At 37.4% G+C, this 20,861-nt stretch overlaps 1 protein-coding gene across 3 annotated transcripts in view; it reads left to right on the top strand.

Moving 5' to 3' along the window:
• Nucleotides 1-20,861, top strand: part of atp9b (ATPase phospholipid transporting 9B) — a 350,258-nt gene that overhangs the window by 240,478 nt on the left and 88,919 nt on the right. For all 3 annotated transcript variants that reach the window (XM_043688616.2, XM_087986241.1, XM_087986240.1), the window contains exons 12-13: nt 9,961-10,121; nt 12,831-12,973. In XM_043688616.2, coding sequence (XP_043544551.1) covers nt 9,961-10,121; nt 12,831-12,973 — 304 coding nt within the window. The remainder of the gene's footprint in view (nt 1-9,960; nt 10,122-12,830; nt 12,974-20,861) is intronic.

A 20,861-nucleotide genomic window follows, 5' to 3' on the forward strand; every position in this document is an offset into this window, starting at 1 on the left:
CCACAATACTTTGATATTGCGTTCATTACTGAAATGTGTAATTTATCAGCTTGTTTGCGTGCACTTTTTTAAAGTTTAGAAAATAAATTAGAATTTAAAATCTCTGGAACCAAAGCAACATGCATTTCTGTACTTTGTTTTGTCTGGAAAGTGGGGTTTTGAACACCATCAGTCAGCAGATTAAGGAATGTAATTTTTTATTTTTCCCCCAAGCCAGTGAGTTGCCATATTATGATTGCCAGGTAAACTTCTTCAAGGATGGCAGCTCGAATATGGTGTGTATATACAGTATTAATATACTTTGGCCCTAATTTCAAGATACCAGGGACGATCCTGATTTATGATTTAAATTGTCCCCAGTGGCACTTACACAGCTGACAATCGAGAACTGGAAAGATGTGTATACAGAAGAGTTTACAAAATGAAGCCAGCTGTGTTTCCCTACATATTGTGGCTTCCTGACATGCATCATTAAACCTTATTAGCTACTTCCTTTTGCTGAGATTCTTGTAGACTCAAACCCTGCATATTAGCAGTTTCTGTCTCTCCAACTGGAAATTATTTCCTTTATTGTAGAGTGTCACCCGCTATAGTTTCTGATGTGTAGTAATTGGTACTTTGGAGTATAATCATAGTGAAATACCACTCCATGCATTTCTTTATTTGGAAATTAATACAGACCTTTTTACTTTATCTGTCAATCTGTGCAACTTTTCCCATAAGTCCAAATGTTAAGGTTTCTTACAAGCCATTAAGTATGAAATCAATCATCAAATGGTTCATAAGAACAAGGGTAATGTACACCAAAATAACAAAACAGAGTTGAAAATAACCTAGTTTATATGTCAATAATTGCATCATACATTATTGTTTTTAAGGGAATGTCTTAAATTATTTGGCGTAAAGGACTAACAAAACAAAGTTGTTATTTTGCAATATGGCAAAGATTATTGAAAGAAATGTTCAAAATTTCTTTGAAGACTTGAAAGGAATTGCGCAGTGTGAACATAATACTTGTAATATAATAATATGTAATTTTTGTGATCAATCTTCAATTTCTTTATAATGCCTTATATGTTTTATAAGGTTAGTAACAAATATTAAATTGTTCAGTTCAGAATTACCAATTTTCAATGCAATTACACAATATTGGTCTGAAACTGCAGTAAATTTCGAGTCGAAAAGTTTGGTGCTGGAAAGCACAGCACATCAGACAGCATCCGTGGAGCAGGAGAGTCAACGTTTCAGGCATTTCTCTTCGGCGTTCCTGCTGAAAAGCTTATGCCTGAAACATCGACTTTCCTGCTCCTTGGATGCTGCCTGACCTGCTGTGCTTTTCCAGTGCCACACTTTTCGACTGACTCTTCAACATCTGCAGTCCTCACTTTCTCCTCTGCAGTAAATATAACTGGCAATGGACACTGCATTACAAACTGAAGTGTACTATTTTTATTTTGTTTTGAAAGCAGAGCAATATTGATTTTTTTTAAAAATATCTTACTCGTCAAAGTGAATGTGTACTTTTTTTAAGAAGTTCCATAAAGTTGATCAATCATCAAGCAGAGTCTACATGGTTTCATGAAGAGGAAATCATACCTGACAAATTTACTAGATTTCTTTGATAAAGGGGAATCAATGCATGGAATATATTTGAATTTTCAGAAAGCTTTTGATAAGGCAACATGTATTTGACTACATAAAAAAAAACTCTGATGTTGGAGGCAGCATATTAGCATGGATAGTGGATTAGCTAACGAATCAAAAATAGTGTATTGGGATAAGGTGGGTATTTTCAGAATGGCAACCAGTAATAATGGAGTGCCATACGGAACAGTGCTGAGGCCACACTTATTTACAATATACGTTGATTATTTTGAGGAAAGTGAGTGAAATATAGCCAAGTTTGCAGCTAACACAAAAAGAGATGGGAAGGCAAATGATGAGGATGGCGCAAAAAGCTTGCAGATAGATATAGAAAAGTTAAGTGAGTGGGCAAAAGCATGGCAAATAGAATATAATGTAAGGTTATGCACTTTGTCAGGAAGCTGAATGTTATTTACAAGGAGAAAGGCTGCAGAAAGCTATTTAGCAGAGAATCTGTGAATCATGAAAAGCTAGCATCCAAGTTGAGGTTATAGAGAAGGCAAATGAAATGTTGACCCTGATTTCAGAGGGAATGGGGTATCAGAGTAGGATGGTTTTGCTAAAACTGTACAAGTAACTTGTCGGATCACAGTTGGAATACTGTGAACAGTTTCAGGCTCCTTGTCCAGGATAGTCCAGAGAATGTTTATCATCAAGTGTGGAGGAGACTATCTTATGAGGAGGGATTAAGTTAGGCTTGTACTCAATGAAATTTAGAAGAATGAGAGGTGACCTTATTGAAATATACAAGATTCTTCGAGGACTTGATCCAGTAGATACTGGAAGGTTGGTTCCCTTGCAGGAGAGTCTGGGACCAGAGGGTGTGATCTCAGAATAAGCGGCCATACATGTCAGGCACATGAAGGAATTTTTTCTTTAAGCTGGTAGTGAATCTGTTCCAATCTTTAGGGAGAGGGCCATCAGGGCTGTGTTATTAAGTACATCCTGAGATAAATTTTTAATCAGTAAAGCAATCCAGGGTCATGGGGAAAGGCAGGAAAGTGGAGTTGAGGATTGTCAGCGCAGCCATCTCATTGAATGGTGATGCAGACGCAATGGGCTGAATCGTCTACTTTCGCTCGAGCATCTTATGGTCTTAAGTACTGTGAAGCACAACCCTCGAGGAATATCAAAACTTTAACTTTAAGGTATTTTGTCTTTGTTTAACAGGTGCAGGAATTAGAGTCTGCATCTACTGCATGTTTTTTTGCCATGTTTCTTTTATGTAATCGCCATGGTTTAAAATGGGGCAGAAATACAAAATAGATGCACCAGTTAAGTTTCTGCATTTTGTTTAGTACCTATCTTTGACCAGTTTATAATGTTATTATTTTTAGTCTGGTATCATTGATTTGAAGACATGTACAGACTTCAAAAAAGCTGGTAGTCCTGGTTCAGTCTGTAGTAGTTGATTAAAGAGACGACGTATTGTGGAAGACCATTACTTAAGGGATTATGTGGGGTAATTGATTTTAGTTGGGGATCTGATTATTCTCTATTTAGCATATGTAAAATTCACTTTATGAAGCCTCCCTCTTAGTTCTTCAAGTTGGTACATGACTGGATGTAGAAGTTATTTCCTCATTATTTCACTTAAAGGAGATATAGAAAAAGAATTGTCCACAATACCCACTGTATAGCTAAATTTAAAGGAGCAAATATTAACCTGCTTGACCATTGGAAAGGTTGGTAGCATTGGATGCAAAGTTTCTTTTCGACCCCATCTAATTGTTGTCAATGGAACATAGGTATTGGCTGGTTATGAATCTGGCATTCTACCTGATTCCATTTCAAAAGTAAGAATTGCAAATTTAGAACTCAAGGTAAAGAATGGTACTATTGAAATAGACCCTTTTTTAACGACCCATATCAAGAAGTGATTTTGTGTCATTGGTTTGTAACAATGTACAATTGGTGTGGAATCGATTTTTCATCCTATCTGTCTTTGGTTTGCTTCAGTTAAACCCAGTTCCAAAGGTGTAATTTATGTATCTAACTTAATCTCTCATTTCTTTCCTCCCACTCCATCTGCATACTGTGTTTTAAAGCATTTTCTCTTTTTTTTTCATGAAGATGACATCAGCTTTTTTGTTGTGTCACTGGGTAGTAAAATATGCTTTGTTGATAGCTCCAGGCTGTATTAGTTGAAATAGTACATATGCATACAGAATATCTCTTGGTTTCTATGTAAACTGTTAACATGATTTACATTTTGGGGAAAATAAGCACAGATACTCCAAAATCTAAAGTACTATGGTTGCACAAAATTTTATTGTTCAAGTTTGAAAGATTTATGGCTCAGAATTAATTATGATGCTTCTTTTAGATAAGATTGTCAAATTAAATTTACTTCTGGCATCAAAATTTAATGTTGAGACACAGAATAAAACAAAAGTGTTCAGTCTCTCAGCAATAAATATTGCACTCAGTGTTTCATTAACTAAGCTGCCCAAATGTAAAATGTCAAACTCAAATTCTAAGCAAAAAGTAATGTAGTGCAATAAAGCTAGTGTCCTTTTAACTTTGCATTTTCCCATGCACTGTCGTGTATCTGATTACAGCCAGGGTTTCAAGAAATGGTAGCCAGTGTTATACAAATGTAATTAGTGCTACATTAACATGGATTATTGTGTATAAAGTACATTTTGTTTACAAGCAGTTTTGTTTTTATTTTATTTAATATGGTGTTTTACTGTATTTTTGTCAGATTATCATTGTTGCCTATTAATTAAGTGCTGACATGAGTATGGCTTGTCATGGAAGCCTCCATTTACTTTTTGTGTTCATTTCTTTCTTGCTTTTGATGAACCAATTACAAATCAGATGTTTTTGTAGTGTGCAGATTGAAAGTGATGGTTACACTGTGTGGGAAAGGGAAAATGTTATGCAACACTTATTGACCAAGAATTGTTTTTCTTTGTTGTAATAAAGCAAGAACTTACCATATTTATGAGGTGGCAGTTCATTGGAGCCGTGACTTTTTCCAAGGGAACAGTAGTATTCTTTGCTGTATTTTCTGTATAAAGTTTCACAGTTTTTTCCGCTGTTTAGGATGCAGGGGGGAGCAGTCTCAGTCAGTAGTTATGCATATTGTGAGACAGTGATTCTTTATTTTATTACAAAAAAAGACCAACTTTAGACGGCCAGATTAAATCATTCCTTTCACTTTTAATGGGATTTAGATGAATAGAACAAAATATGCACTTTGCATTCATTGATAGCATCTTTAGGTTGAGGTAATTGAGTCTTTTTTTCCTTGACTGAATGAATAATGACTTCATCTGATCCGCAGTGAGGCCTGAAACTTAGACTGCCATTGTGAACCCAAAGAGATCTGGTCTTTGAAACGTGCTCTGCTTCTTTGGCTTAATTTTTTCTTTTTAATCCCAGAACCCATTTTTCTCGATAATTCAAGCATAACCCACGTATTAGTAGAAGCTGTGGAAATCATAAGATATTTGCCTCAGTTGTGTTACTTTCAGTGCCGCTGATAAATCAGTTTGCTGTCGCCTATAGAATCCTAGTTCTCAGGAGAAGAGAAAGGCAAGCCTTTGGAATGTTTAACTTCTTCACAAATGGTTAGGTGTAATTTTCTGATTATTTCTATAATTAAGGGAAACATTTCTGTTTTGGTGTTTATTTCCCTTTAATAATGGTATAAGGTCTGACTAGAACGGCTAGAAAAAATAAGAGACTTTTTTTTTTCCTCTCTGGTTTTATTAACTACAATGCATTAAAAAAATGAACAGGGCAAATAGTTCTGAAACGTCTTTTAAAAATGATCAACAGAACTTTAAATCAATTAAACAAAAACAAATTGCTTAAATTGTACAAAAAGGCAACATTGTTGGAATTATGACTGAGTGTTTTGAAAAATAAGCTATTTCTGACATGCGAGACAGTTGAAAGGAAGAATTACTGAAGCTGACCACACATTATTCTCTCTCCCTACTGTGGGTAATTATCCACTTCTAAGTAAAAGCAACTAGAATTACTTCTTAAAACTTAACTTTGATTCAGATTTAATTAGTGAAATTAAATGCAAACATAAATATGTATATACATAACTGCAGCCACCAACATAGAAATATTATTTAAGACTGTTGATTCCAGGAAAGCAATTGGGTGAGCGGAATCAGCAAACAGATGTCAAATACAACAATTATGCTATTTATTCCCTCGAGCCTGTTCTAACAACAAGACTGATTCTGAACTGAACTCCATACAGACACCTTGGTCCCCTATTCTTTACACTTTTTTTAAATTTGCAGAAGTCTATCAACCTAGGATTTAAAATTGTCAATTCACCCAGTATCAATATTTGTGGAAGAAAACATCAAACGTGCGCTACCTTTTGTATATATGTGCATGCATGATTCACTCTCTTTTAGGATCCAGTTCTAATTTTTAAATAATGTCCTAAACTTCCCAGCTAACAAAAAAAGCGTCGCTCTTCCCTGTTGATTCCCTTGAATAGTTTCCAAGCTTTGATCAAGTCACTCCTCAGCCTACAGAATTCTAGGATTTGGAAACCTACTTTGTGTAAACCTCTCTTGTAGTTTAAACTTTGGATCACAAGTATCATTCTGGCAAGTCTATACTGCATTCCCTCCAGGGCCTTTCTAAGGTGATGTGAATGAATAAATGTTATGGTACTATGTTTGGGGAGAAAATGGCTGTAGTTGGGATATAAATTCAATAGAAAGATTTTCAAGGATTTAAAAGGATAGATTACCCTCAATTCAAACGTATAATCCCAGAGTGTGTCAGTGCAGGAAGAACAGTCATCGCCTGAGTGTCATGTCAAGTAGTGTGGGCAACTATGGTCTTCTAAACTTTCTGATTCGAGCATCAGTGGATGATCTTGTTGAAAGTTCTGGTTTCATCAGCCTTTAATGTTGTCTAGCTGCTTCCTTCCCTGTCAATTTCTTAATCCTCTTCTGTTCATTCTTCCAGTGGTGGCCTCACACTCCAACCCTTCTGCATAGTTAACATTTCCAAGGAACTCCTTTTGTCTTCTGTTGACATTAGTATTTGAGTATTCTGCTATTCTTCTGACCTCATTCAATTAGTTTGTTCTCTTCACCTCACGTACGCTTAGGATCCTCCCTCACCTCATTTTGAAGCCACTGGTTTTTTCTCTTCCTTTTCTCCCATGCTCCCAGCTTCATGTCCATTATTAATTACTTACCAGACAGGTAGATAAAGCTATTTTTAAAAATGAGTTGCATTTTGTTTTATAAATTGGGGCAGATTGCAATGAAAATGAAATAATAGATTTATACAAAACATTAGGGAGGCCATGCTTTCAAGTATCTGGAACTTTGAACAGATCATCATGTGTAGTAAATTGAATAGAATGTTATCAGGGTTGGGAATAGTTAGAAAGAGAGACTGGAATTATTTCATCCACCACAGTGATTGCTAAATTGATACTTAATGTTTTTGAAAGTTTAAATATTGAAAGATTTTGTTAGAACAAATGCCTTCTTTTCAGGAATATGTTAGCAAGGGTCATCAGTTTAATATTGTCACTGTGTGAATGAAAAGGGGGATTGCAGAGAATTATTGAAGTGTGATATGCATTACCACAAAGAAATAGTTGATTTGTGGGGAAGAATACCTACCTTCTGTGCAGAAAAGGGTCTGTGACTTGAATACTTTGTAAAGTGAGTTTTCTAATTTCTTTGTATCTATTGTTTCTTTAGCCATCACACAATTCTCCATTGCAAAAAGTAAACGACAATGGAATGACCATTTATTTGAAAACTTACATGAACGTATTAGTCAGTTTTTGGACATTAGCATCTAGGAAATGGTTTAACATGGAAACTTGGAGAGATGTATATTTTTTAATCTGTATGTAGTATTTTCAACTTCCATAGCAATTAATGAATATATAGTGAACTATTAGAAACATTAACTGTTTTGCAGTTGTTCCTTATATCCATATCACACTGGAGGATTATTTAATTTTCAGCTGGTACATCAGGGTAGACAGAGACACAGGGAAGACTGACATTAAGGGAATGTACAAGGGTGATGAATTCACTTGTTTTGCAGTATGGCATGACTTGATTTATAAGTTTAGTGTAGAATATGTTTATTTTCTGATACCTTTACTTTTGCATTGTGACCAAGCAAACTTTATATCACAAATCACAGAGGAAAGAGTGGAAGTTGGTAAGTGATGAATTATTTGTATCCCAGTCACTTGTCTCACACTCAGATGAACTCTTGACAGGCAACTTGGCCAAAAAGGCCTTATCCTTCCTGCTCTTCCTGCTTTATCTTTGAACTGCCCACTGTGAAGTTCAGGGTGAGGATTGTCCCAATGTGATGTTGAGGTTGTGCAGTATTCAGAAGTCCATGACAAGTCTGGCACCCACTCTGGGTGCTTCAGGGCTCCTCTACCATGGTCTGATGAATGGAAGCGTGGCAGTGAGGTTTTCATTATATGCATGCTGCCCACATGTGCATAGATTGTCACTCACACGAATGGCACATACCCTGTCATATGGCAACAATGTTTTGGTACGCTCCAGTTGCTCAAAGCATACGTCACAGCACTGATACAAAACAAAAACAATATGACTGCAGCCAGGATGCCAAATATTAGGTAACACGATTCACTGGGTGTTGTTGCCTAATAGGTGATATTTGAGGGAATGGAATTTCTTTTGGTTGTGGAAAGAACAAGAACTGACTTGCAGTATGGACTCAAACTTTTTTAACATTTACCTGTACCTGTATTTTTTGTTTTTGCTGCTGTTTACCTACTATTTACTTATCTATGCTACTTAACTCTGATCTGCCTGTATTGCTCACAAGACAAAGGTTTTCACTGTGCCTCGGTACACTTGACAATAAATTTAATTCCATTCAACTCAGTACTGTAGCATCCTTCACCATGGAGGGAGTGAGCAATCCTAATGAAACCATATGCTTGCTCAGCCTGCTACTTTCTAAGAAAGAGAGAATAAGCTATAGTTACCTCAATGAAAAAAGTGGTTCAGTGAACTCCCTCATGCAATGGTAGATGTCAAACTGCAAGATGTTGCAGAGCTGACCTACAACCAGAAGTATTACCTTTTATTGAAATGGGCAAAGGCCGCTGTCTGAGATCTTCCTGCTGAAGTTAAATGGGTGTCTGTTCAATTATTAGACCCTCATGGTGTCTCAAATGCATATAAAAATGGTCTGGTTCAAGTAAGAGATGCCTTTGGTTTGTTTGGATAGAGTCAAACTCCAATGTTTCTTTGTTTCCTTGAAATGCTACAGCACAGAACCAAACTACATTTGTTCCTATATATAAAGATAATTTCTACGAACAAAGTATTTTGAAATTAAAACAAGATTGTACTTTATTGCCACAGGCAATGCAATCCTTAGGTGCTTGTTGTTTGTTTGGTGTGGATTTGATGGGCAAAAAAAGCCTTCTCTGTGCTGCAGATCTCTGACTCTGTCATAATGATTTCTTCTGGCTCTGTTACCTAAGCCCATCTGTTGAAATCTACTCCAATGCTTGGTTGCTTCCTGCCTAGACTAGTCTAGGGCCCTCCTGACAAGCTGCCTAGTTTCCACCCTCCATAAACCTGAACTAATTTAAAACTCTTTTTGTCTGTTTCCTTGCTTGCATCAAGTTTTAGTAGTCCTGTGTTCTGGCATACCTGCCAGTTCCCAATCCACTAGTGCCCATTCTCAAACTCTTATTTGGATGCATGGATGGTCTCATTCCATCTTGTTAATGTATCCTGCTCCAACTCTATAGCCCTGCAGAAACTGTTCACACAATTCTGACCTTTTAAGAACCCATCCCTCCACTCACACCATCATGGATGGCCATGCCTTCAACTATACAGCTCTAAACTCTGAAAATCCCTCCATTCCTCTCCACCTCTCATCCTTTCAAAACGCTATTTAAAATTAGTCAAGTTTTCAGTAACTCCTTTAGCTCAGTTATTAGTGATTTCATTCTGATTATGTTCTTGGAATGTTTTCCTATGTAAAACTTCTGTGAAAGTTACTTTATAAAAATCAGAAGTTCAAACAATAGATTTGTGATTTTATGGCCTTACTCCAATTTTTGTGCACTTCGGTTTTTGTTGGTCTGCTAAGTGCAAATCTGATGTGAAGAATGTGTAGCAATTCCCTACTACCAAATTTTTTTAAAAAAGGTGATGTGGTATAGTTATAGTGTATGCAAAAGGTAGGATAAAAATATCTAGAATATTTTAAAGATACAGAGCCTCTTTGGCTTTAAATACAACTTGGATTATAACTAAATTCACCTGCAAATATTTTGATTTCTTGTAGGTTGGCTTGCTGGACCTGGAGCTAAATCGACTGACGAAGGCTTTGTTTTTGGCTCTAGTTGTGCTTTCAGTAGTTATGGTAGCTTTACAAGGATTTGTGGGTCCTTGGTATCGTTACCTATTCCGCTTCATTCTATTATTTTCCTACATCATTCCGATCAGGTAAGATTTGTTTTAAAATTCTGTCCAACCTACTTAAGGTGAATGTTGAAATTCATACCTAATTCTAGTTGTGAAGGAAGCTGATCTTTATCATGAAACTGTAGTAGCAGAAGCAAAAATGTGATGCTCCCAGAAGGATCATACTGCTGTGAACAAACTGTCCACATGCCCTGACACTGTCATTCATTTATTGCTTAAGTTTTAATTTTAGAGCACAAATGATTAGTATAAAGTAGTTATTGGAATAATAGTTAGTAAAAATGCACTGAGAAAGACCATGTAATTGTATTATGTAGAATCCTGTTCTCAGTGGCATGTACATCAAATGTTGCTTATTTTAGTCGTCCTTTTTATACTTTCAAACAATTTTAATATCTTAGAGTCATAGTGTCATACAGCACAGAAGCAGACCCTACGGTCCAACTTGTCCATGCCAACTAGATATTCCAATCTGATCTCGTCCCTTTTGGCAGCATTTGGCCCATATCCTTCTAAACCGTTCCTATTCATGTACCCATCCAGATGCCTTTTAAATGTTGTGATTGTATATGCCTCTATCACTTCCTCTGTCAGCTCGCTCCATACATACACCACCCTCTGCATGAAGTGTTGTCCCTCGGGTCCTTTCTAAATCTTTGTCCTCTCACCTTAAACATGTGCCTCTAGTTCCAGACTCCCCTACCATTGGAAAAATACCTTGATATTCACCCTATCCATATCCCTCGTGATTTTGTAAACATAGATAAGGTCACTCCAGTCCAGAGGAAAAAAGCCCCAACACATCCAACCTCTCCCTATAACTCAAAGCCTTCAGTCCCAGCAACATCCTTGTAAATCATTTTTGCGTCCTCTCAAGTTTAGCAGAAAGGCAACCAGAATTGTCCGCAATATTCTAAAAGTGGCTTCACCAATATCCTGTACAGCCACAACATGACATTTCAACTGACCAATGAAGGCAAGTGTGCCCAACACCACCACCACAACCCTGTCTACCTGTGACTCCATTTTCAAGCAACTATGAACCTGCCCCCCAGGTTTCTTTGTTTGGCAACACTCCCCCAGGCCCTAACGTTAACTGTATAAGGCCTGCCCCAGTTTGCCTTACCAAAATGCAGCACTTTGCATTGATTTAAATTTAACTCCATCTGCTCAAAGTCCCGTTGGACTGTGAGGAGTATCAGGGCAGAGGGAGTGCATTTAAAAGGGAAATCAAGAAGGCAAAAAATGGAACCTGAGATAGCTTTGGCAAATAGAGTTAAGGAGAATCCAAGGAGATTCTATAAGTTCAAAGTTTGTGCAAAGATTTGTAGCTCGGGTGCTCGTTGTTGTGGTTCTGTTCGCCGAGCTGGAAGTTTTTGTTGCAAATGTTTCGTCCCCTGGCTAGGCGACATCATCAGTGCTTGGGAGCCTCCTGCGAAGCGCTTCTTTGCTGTTTCCTCCGGTGTTTATAGTGGTCTGTCCCTGCCGCTTCCGGTTGTCAGTTTCAGCTGTCCGCTGTAGTGGTTGGTATATTGGGTCCAGGTCGATGTGTTGGGTCCAGGTCCAGGCATATACAATCACAACATCCAGAACTGACAGCCAGACTACTGCGACCCCTAGGACTCATAACGGCACACAAACCAACAGCCACGCTCAGACAACAACTCACCAGAACGAAGGACCCGATACCCAACATGAGCAAAACTAATGTAGTGTACAAAATACCATGCAAGGACTGCACAAAACACTATATAGGACAAACAGGAAGACCGCTAACAATCCGCATACATGAACATCAACTAGCCACGAAACGACACGACCAGCTATCCTTAGTAGCCTCACACGCAGACAACAAGCAACATGAATTCGACTGGGACAACACTACTATAATAGGGCAAGCCAGACAGAGAACAGCCAGGGAATTCCTAGAGGCATGGGATTCATCCACAAACTCCATCAACAAACACTTCGACCTGGACCCAATATACCAACCACTACAGCGGATAGCTGAAACTGACAACCGGAAGCGGCAGGGACAGACCACTATAAACACCGGAGGTAACATCAAAGAAGCGCTTCGCAGGAGGCTCCCAAGCACTGATGATGTCGCCTAGCCAGGGGACGAAACATTTGCAACAAAAACTTCCAGCTCGGTGAACAGAACCACAACATTCTATAAGTGCGTTAAGGGCAAAAGAGTAACTGGGGGAGAATAGGGCCCCTTAATGATCAATGTGGCTGCGTGTGGAACCACAGGAGATGGGTGAAGTAATGAATATTTCACGTCAATGTGGAGAAGGACATGGATGGAACTTGGGGAAATAAATAGTAATGTCATGAAAAGAGTTCATATTTCAGAGTAGGTGGTCGTAAAATGCATGAAGCTAGATAAATCCCGAGGACCTGATCATGTGTTTCCCCAACTTTGTGGGAAGCAAGGGAAGAGATTACTGAGATATATAATCTCAAAATCAGTTTTAATTATTTGTCGTTTGCTCCTAATGTTGTCTCACTCCCATTTCTAGTACCTTAGTCGTGAGTAAATTTGTATTAAATGATTGACTTCACCTTATTATAATTTACTTTTTATCAGCTTTATAAAAATGTGTTGATAGTTTAAAAATGAAAATGCAGGGAAACCTTGGCATTATTGGCAATGTTGGACTTGGGGTTTAAGGCAGAGCTGAAATAGGTTTGAAGTTTTAACTTTTCTTTTTCCTGTTTGTACAGTTTACGGGTAAACCTAGACATGGGGAAAGCAGCCTATGGTTGGATGATCATGAGAGATGATAATATTCCTGGCACATTGGTCCGGACGAGCACAATACCAGAAGAACTGGGACGTTTAGTTTATTTGTTAACAGATAAGACAGGTAAACTTCAGAGCTTGTGACATGATTCTGATGTTCTGTAGCTTCTAACTTGCGATAGACTAAATAACTGCACATCTTTCAAATGTCTGATATGTTGAACGATACTGAATGTAATTCAATGTGGTGACATAGCTGGTCATTTAATATTGTGGACAAATTCAGAAATGCACAAAAAGTGCAGCATTAGTTCTTAGAAATTTTGATTAAAAGAATTTTTAAATGGCTTTCTCACTCCTTTTGAGGGAGATTTATCAAAATTTGAACTAATTTTATTAATGTAAACCGTGAATGCAATTAGAAATGTTAGGCAGTCATGGTCTTTGTTTTTAGCTGTCTTGTGACTATTTAAATCACATTTAAACAGCCAGTGGATCAAGTCTTTTCTGAAGTGCTTAAAATATTTCCGCAGTGTGCATATTTTCCTTTGTTCTGACCAGCATCATCTACTGCAAATACAATCTACTGCTTTTTGAATTGTTGTGTAGAGTATTATGATTATAGTTCTGTGAACCTTTTTATTTAACAGCTGTGTAAAAGTCAACTGCCTCCTTTGCCATTCTTCAAAACACACGCAAAGACTCTTGTCAGTGCTTTTTTATCGAGCTCCATGATCAAATCCTCTTTTCCCTTTGGCTTTATTTTCCTACATATCAAGTGAGGGCTAACCTCCACAATGTTCTACTGTCTTTCTTTCCTTTGCATGCCTGGACTCCTCTGTGGATCAACAATCGCTGCCCATTCTCCCATTTGCCTCCAAAATATCTTTCACGCACAAAAAAAGGAACTTGCCATTCATAATATTACGTTGGATAATTGCCAAATGTTCATCAAGCCAGGAGAGTCTCACTGCCTGTTTCCTGGCTATAACTTTCATCATCATCTCACTAAATTACCAGTGAGACTTGTGTGTTCCTAACCTGTATTTTTTTTCTTTCACTCACATTTCCTGATTCTATCCCTCATTCTATAGTGCAAAAATAAACCCTAATACCAACCAATAGCTTCTCCTGTTGTCACCCATAATAATGTATATTGTAAATGGATTCCTCTCCAAATATGGTTTGCCTTCCTTTTCAAGTCCTTTATCTTCAACTATTCTTCAACCTGTTTTTTTCACTGTTATTTTAAATTTCCATTTCCAGCCTAATTTTCTTTTTCAAAGTTGTTGAAAATTTTCATTTCCCCAATGTCATGCAGATTATTTAGGAATTATTTGGGAGCTGGTGTTAATGTTGGTGTTTATTGTCAGTCCCTGTACTGCTAACAATGTCAAAAACTACAAAGCCATCAGAAAAGGGTAATTCACCACAGTCTCAGTAAATGTTCTTTGTGACACCACTTGCAATTCCTTTTACAGATATCTCTAATAGCATTCCTGGCCTTTGCTATAGCATCCGAATATCTCTCATCCCAGTTTGAAAAATCTACTCTGGCTATAAAACATTGTCCCTCTTTTTAGACCTGCAGCTTTTACCATGGCCAGCTGTGCCACCTTCTTAGAATCCATCTCTTCTATACACCGGTGCAAACCTTCAATCTGGTTTCACTTTTATACATTTAAATCACAGTCTAAGTACCTGCAGCAGTAGCTTCTCTTTGCACCATTCACCACTTTCATCTGCATACCACTATTATCCACGTATAGAGACATTGTGGCTCTCATGCGTACACTGCATTGCAACCTCTGAGCTAAATGGAACAAAGGTATTAGCTTTAAAACAAATACTAATTCCTTCCTCTTCCCAGGTACTGTCTGGAGCTGAACATCTGTCTTTGAAACCTGACATCTAATTCAGCCCTAAACTTGTGTTTTGGTGTAATATCATTTGCATCATAAAAACATTGTACTTTTGACATGTGCCAGTACTTCAGCTCTTATGCTAAAGCCTTCTTCCCAAACTTTTCTCCTTCAAGTTTGGATTGTTTCAATGCTGTTTTTGTCACCTTTCATAAATGTCACCTTATTGATATCACTGGTGTTTATATCCTGTTGTGCATCAAATACCACTTGGTCATTCATCAAAACTTGACTATTTCAGCCAGTTTCTGATCATTCAATAGCTCTACTTCAAAACTCCAGCCATGAGGCAATGAAATCTTAAAAATCTCTTGGTCGGCTGTACGATCTTTATAATCCTATCAAACCTTACAACTTCTCTTACTTTGTATCGACCTCTTGTGCAATCTCAAAATTGGTAGCTATACCTTCAACCACCTAGGCCACATTTTCTGGTATTACCTGATTGCAACCCACCTATCTCTCTCTCCCTTTCGGATGCTCCATAAGAATCATCTCTCTGACCATACCTTATATTGCCCTTGCTAAATCTCCCCTTTCCTCTGGTTCAGCATATATTTTTTCAACACACTTTTCTGTGTAGAGCTTTAGGTGCTTTTCTGTATTATGACATCTCTTGCAATTATGGCTTGACTTAAATACAAGTCGGTTTTGTATTTGTGATTTGTTAACCATTCCTAATACAGTAAATCCAAAAAATAATTGCACATTAGCTTCTTTGAAGAAATTTTGTTTATTTGAACTGCAACTAGTCCCACATAGGTCAAAAGTTATTGCGGATTTGGTACTTTTATGGGTTTTTTAAAGTCCAGTATTAAATTGCAAGAGCTTTGGTTCATTTTGACCACTTGATTGTTATCGTAACTTGTACGAGCTGGTCAAGATTATTTGAAAAAGGGTGAGAGAATCCAAAAGCTTTGGGCTGAATTCCATGTGATGGTGCAATTTCCACTTTGTTCATTGACCAAAATGTGCGTTGGTCAGAGTGAGCACCTGTTAAAGGTTGTTTTGCATTCTGTTGTTCTTGGGTTACAGAAAACGTAGTCACATTTGGTAGCTATATAGAATTTAAGTTGTTGGGTTGAAGGAATGTTACAGTGTATCTTAATTGCAAGGTAGTCCTTTGTATGACTGCAAATTGGGTTTGTGCTTCATCAGTAAGCATTCTGACAAGAAGCGTCCATCACTTTGGCTTGCTCATTTACCACGACAGAATAGAAAATGAAGTGTCCCAATAATTACATTATAGTTTCCTTATTGTAGGACAAGAAAGCAATGCGGTATAATTAGGTTTGATTGGAGAGCATGTTTCCGGTAAGATCTGAAATTAATGACGTTGCTATAGTGACACATCTGCGACCACCAGTGCGTGAAACATAAAGTAATTCATTTGACAAGAGAAGACATCTGTTAACTGTGAGGATGCAGAGCATATTGACACTGACCTGAAATACTAGACGTTATGTGATAAATGAATAAATGGTGCTGAAACAGGAGGACAGATAATTTGTACTTAATCTGCAAATAGAGCTTTAATCTTCCCACTGCTTGCTTTTGATAATGCTATTGTTTAAGAACAATGTAGTGGCGAGCTCATAACTTCTAAATGGTAACTGTGGATGAACCCTAATGATGCAATAAATTAATCCCAATGTCAATGGAATTTATCACTATTGTATTATGAAGTCATTAGTGGTGCAAACAGCTGGAACAACTTTTTTGATAAATAGGTATTGTGAACGGTAATTATACTTGGCACATTAAAAATTGGCATTCTTTTTACAGGTGTCAGCACAGAAATGTGGTTCATGTACATCATTTACGCATTTTCTCTTAATAAATAACTAACATCAAGGGAATTCTAATGAAAAGGCTAAACTGCATATTGGTATAGTGATCAGTTAAATGATTCATTTACTTAATGTTCAATGCTGTATTTAAGTTGTTTTCAGCCAAATGATTAATATGCTTTCAAGTTGCTGAATGAAACTAGTGTATATGAACATAGGAAATATAGCAGGTTAAAGACCATCTGGTCCATCCAGCTTGATCCGTACAGTTGTAATGCACTTCACATCATCATACAGATGCACTGCGCCCAGGATACACATTTTTATACTGTAATTAATTTTTGGTCTCAAAACTGTAATGCTGTATACATCATAGTGTAATATAATTCATGAAATTGATATTGCAAAACCCCTTAGTTTTGAACTTGTAACAGCTTTCCTCCACCCCCACCACTGAATTGCACTGATTTGTACTTGAATTACTCAGTAGATGATGGCAATTGCAATCTTAGGATAAACACATATGAAACTCTTACCAGATAGTGAATTATTTATTTATTTATCTATTAATGTAGCCAAAAAGTGATAGAATGCATTACATAACCCCTCATACAAAGCAAAATTTCCTATTAGAGGTTTTGGACTGTATAGTGAAGCAAATTTAGTGAAATGACTTAGTACAATAAATGTTGGTAAATTAGAATTCTTAATCTATTGTTTCTAGTCCTAAGAATATTCAGTAAATGCAGACATTCAGTCACAAGGTTGAGTGGTTTGAATATTGTTTTCAATATTTTTAACTAACTTGGACAAAGAGCGTGAATGTGCTGTAGTGAAGTTTGTGAATGACACGAAAATAAGTGGGAGACCAAGTGGGTGAGGATGATGTACAGTGTGTCCAGAGGGAAATGGGCATGTTGGTATTGGGTAAAAGCTTGGCAGATGGAATATAATGTGGGAAAATATGATGTCATGCACTTCAGGTAGAATAGCAGAGCTGAATATTATTTAAATAGAGAAAGACTACAGAAAGCTATGGACCAGAATCATTTGATAGTCCTCAACCATGAATCCCAAAAAAGCTAACATAAAAGTTCAGTGGGTAATAGGGAAGGAATGTTGGCCTTTACGTCAAAGAGGATGAAGTATTAAAGTAGGGAGGTTCTGCTAAAGCTATGCAAGGCATTAGTCAGAACATAGCTGGGATTCTGTGAACAGTTTTGAGCTCCTTATCCAACAAAATTTATATGACATTGGAGGCAGTGCAGTGAAATTTCATTAGGCTGATACCAGGTATGGAGGAACTGTTTTCGGAGAGGTTGTGCATGTTAGACCTCTACTTGTTGGAATTTAGAAGAATGAGAAGCAACTTTATTAAGACATAAAAGATTCTTTGGGAATTTGGCAGGGATGATTCAGAAAGGCCATTTCCCCTAGTGGGAGATTCTGAGACCAGAGGGTGTAATCTCAGAGTAAGGGATTGCACATTTAATACATGAGGAATTTCTCAGAAGGTAGAAAACCTGTGGAATTCTTTATTGCAGAGACTATATCATTAAGTACCTTTAAGACTGACATACATATTTTTAATCAGTAAAGGAGTTGACAAGTGTGGATAAAATGCAGGAAAGTAAAGTTAACAATTATCAGATTAGCCATAATATCATTGAATGGCACAGGGTTTAGAGCTGCATGATCTACTTCTACTCCTACATCTTGTCGTCTTGTCAATCCAAGGATTTCACATTACTCAGGCTTTTGTGCAGTTTTGAAGGAATGTGATATTGCCAGAGGCACCAGTTAAATTTAATGTAGTAGCAATTTCGCAAGCTAAGGCTCAGCAGTGTTGAGGAATTGGAGATTGGCTCTCCGACATAGAGCAGGAATAAGTAATTTGGTTCTATGATGTTGCTTTGTCATTCACCATGCTCATGTCTAATCTTCTAACTATACCTTCCAAAGCTCTCCTAATATTCCTTAACTCCCTTAGGCACGCTATCTCCTTTGTTTTGAATATTCTTAAAGACTGGGGATCCACGGCACTCTGTTATGGAGAATTCTGAACATTCACAACTTTTGAGTGAACAAAGTTTTCCTCATCTCAGTTCCAGATGACTGACCCCATATTCTGACAAATTAACCTCATGTTATTGACTTCACAACCAGCAGAACCATTTTCTGTATGGCCAACCTGTTAAGACACCAAAACTCTGCGCAGTACACCAAGTTTGCCCTTGCTCATGCCCTGTTTAATTGTGCTGAGATCTCTTTGCTGTAACGTTTTTTGGAACAAATGCTAACATACCATTTACCTTCCTAATTGTACATTATGCTTTTAAACTGCCTCAGAATAGAAACATTTCCCAGTACTAAAGAGGTATTCTATTGTCATTTTCCCTACAAAAATAGCTAACTTCATGCTTCCTGGCATTGTATTTTATCTGCCACGTTCTTTCCCACTTGTTTGAGCTGACTTTATCCCTTTGCAGCCTCTTTGTGATCTCCTAATTGCTTATTTTCTCACCCAACTTGTTTAATATCCTGATGTCCTATATTTTTCTCTTGAACAGGATAATTTGTTAAGGAAGATACTCCACAGAGGTTCCTTAACCTGCTGAGTGTTTTCAGCATTTTCTATTTTACATTGGCTACTAACCTGTATGCAAATAGCCTGCTGCATCAGCTATAACATAATTGACTGTGAAACATTTATAGGGTTCTGAGAGCATGAAAGATGGTGTATAAATACAAGTTCATTTCTTCATTAGTGGCATGATTCCATGAATAATGTGCAACAAAAATAAGTTTGGAGGTTATTTTGTAAATTGCTTTAGTTCTTTTATGATTGCTGAAATCAGGAGATATGGTTATTTTCAGGTGCAGTTTTAACATCTTATCACTCATCATATTGGCTTTCTGATGGAGTGGTCACTGCTATGTGCCATATGCACGCTAAAAGCCTTGTATTTAAGGGAGAATGGAATTTCCTGTAATAATAGCTTTGGGAATGCAACAGAATTCCATCTTAAGTGCACTCATCATAGAAGGGAGCAGGAGACTCCATATAATAACTCAGTTTGCTCTTGATGCAATTGGGAATCTTGTTGAAAGGCCTTGTGATTGCTTGGAGGTTTTCCAAGCGGAAGAAATCTAGTAACTACCTATGACTATGTAATGTTATGTATGTGCCAGTAAATGTTTTTAGGGAAGAGTAGGCGATTAATGCATGTAATTATTCCTAAAGCTCTTTTTCACTGTAAAGTGTACTTGCCTTCATGTTATCCATTTGTTGGAATAGAAAATATTATCTGTGGAGGGTGTCTTACAGGGAAACAAAATCAATCCGTATATATTTGTGACTGAATCTGAAGTCCAGCTTTCTTTCTTACATAGAAGTGTGCCCTATGATGTTACAAATTTTATTTGCCAGAGAAATCTTATGTAGTATATTGGCAATACCTAAGCTTGAGTTGACATCACTTGTTAGGAACATAGAAACAGGAGTAGACCGTTCAGCCCATTGAACCTGCTCTGCCATTTAGTTTGGTCGTGGCTGGTCAACTACCTCATTTGCATTTTCATACATCACCTCTATATGCTGTGACATTTTGAGTCATCAAAAATCTATCAAACTCTATCATGAGCATTGTGATGAGTTTCCACACCACAATTTCAAAGTTTCAGCATTTCCCAAGTGAAGAAATTCCTCCGCAGCTAAGTCTCATATGGCCTACTCCTTATCCTTAGTTTAATTCTTCACATTTTTGACTAAATGGCCAGGATAAACATCTCAACTATATTCACCCTATCACACTCAAAGAATTTTGTCAGTTTCAATAAGATCACCTCTCACTTATCAAAGTTCTAGAGGATGTATGCACCGTTTCCTCAATTTCTCCCTGTAAGGCAATGCTACCATCCTAGAGAATAGTCTGGTGAACTTGCATTGTAGTCCCTTTATGGCAAATATATAGAATTGTAGAATCCTTATTGTGTAGAAAGATGTCATTCAGCCTATTGAGTCTCACTAAACCTCCGAGTAGCATTCCAGCAATCCCCCGACGCGATCTCCATACCATGGTTAATTCACCTAAGCTGCACAGCCCTGAACATTGCAGGGCAATTTAGCATGGTCAATCTACCTAACCTGCACATTTTTAGACTGTGGAAGGAAGCTGGAGCACCAGCTGGAAACCCGTGCAAATAATGGGAGAACATACAAACTCCATCTGGAGAGTCACCCAAGGGTGGAATCGAAACTGGGTCCCTGGCCCTGTGAGGCAACAGTACTAACCACTAA

This window comes from Chiloscyllium plagiosum, unplaced genomic scaffold (assembly GCF_037043375.1).
Source record: "Chiloscyllium plagiosum isolate Xiang-an unplaced genomic scaffold, Cpla_swu_hap1 HiC_scaffold_4, whole genome shotgun sequence".
NCBI lineage: Eukaryota > Metazoa > Chordata > Chondrichthyes > Orectolobiformes > Hemiscylliidae > Chiloscyllium > Chiloscyllium plagiosum.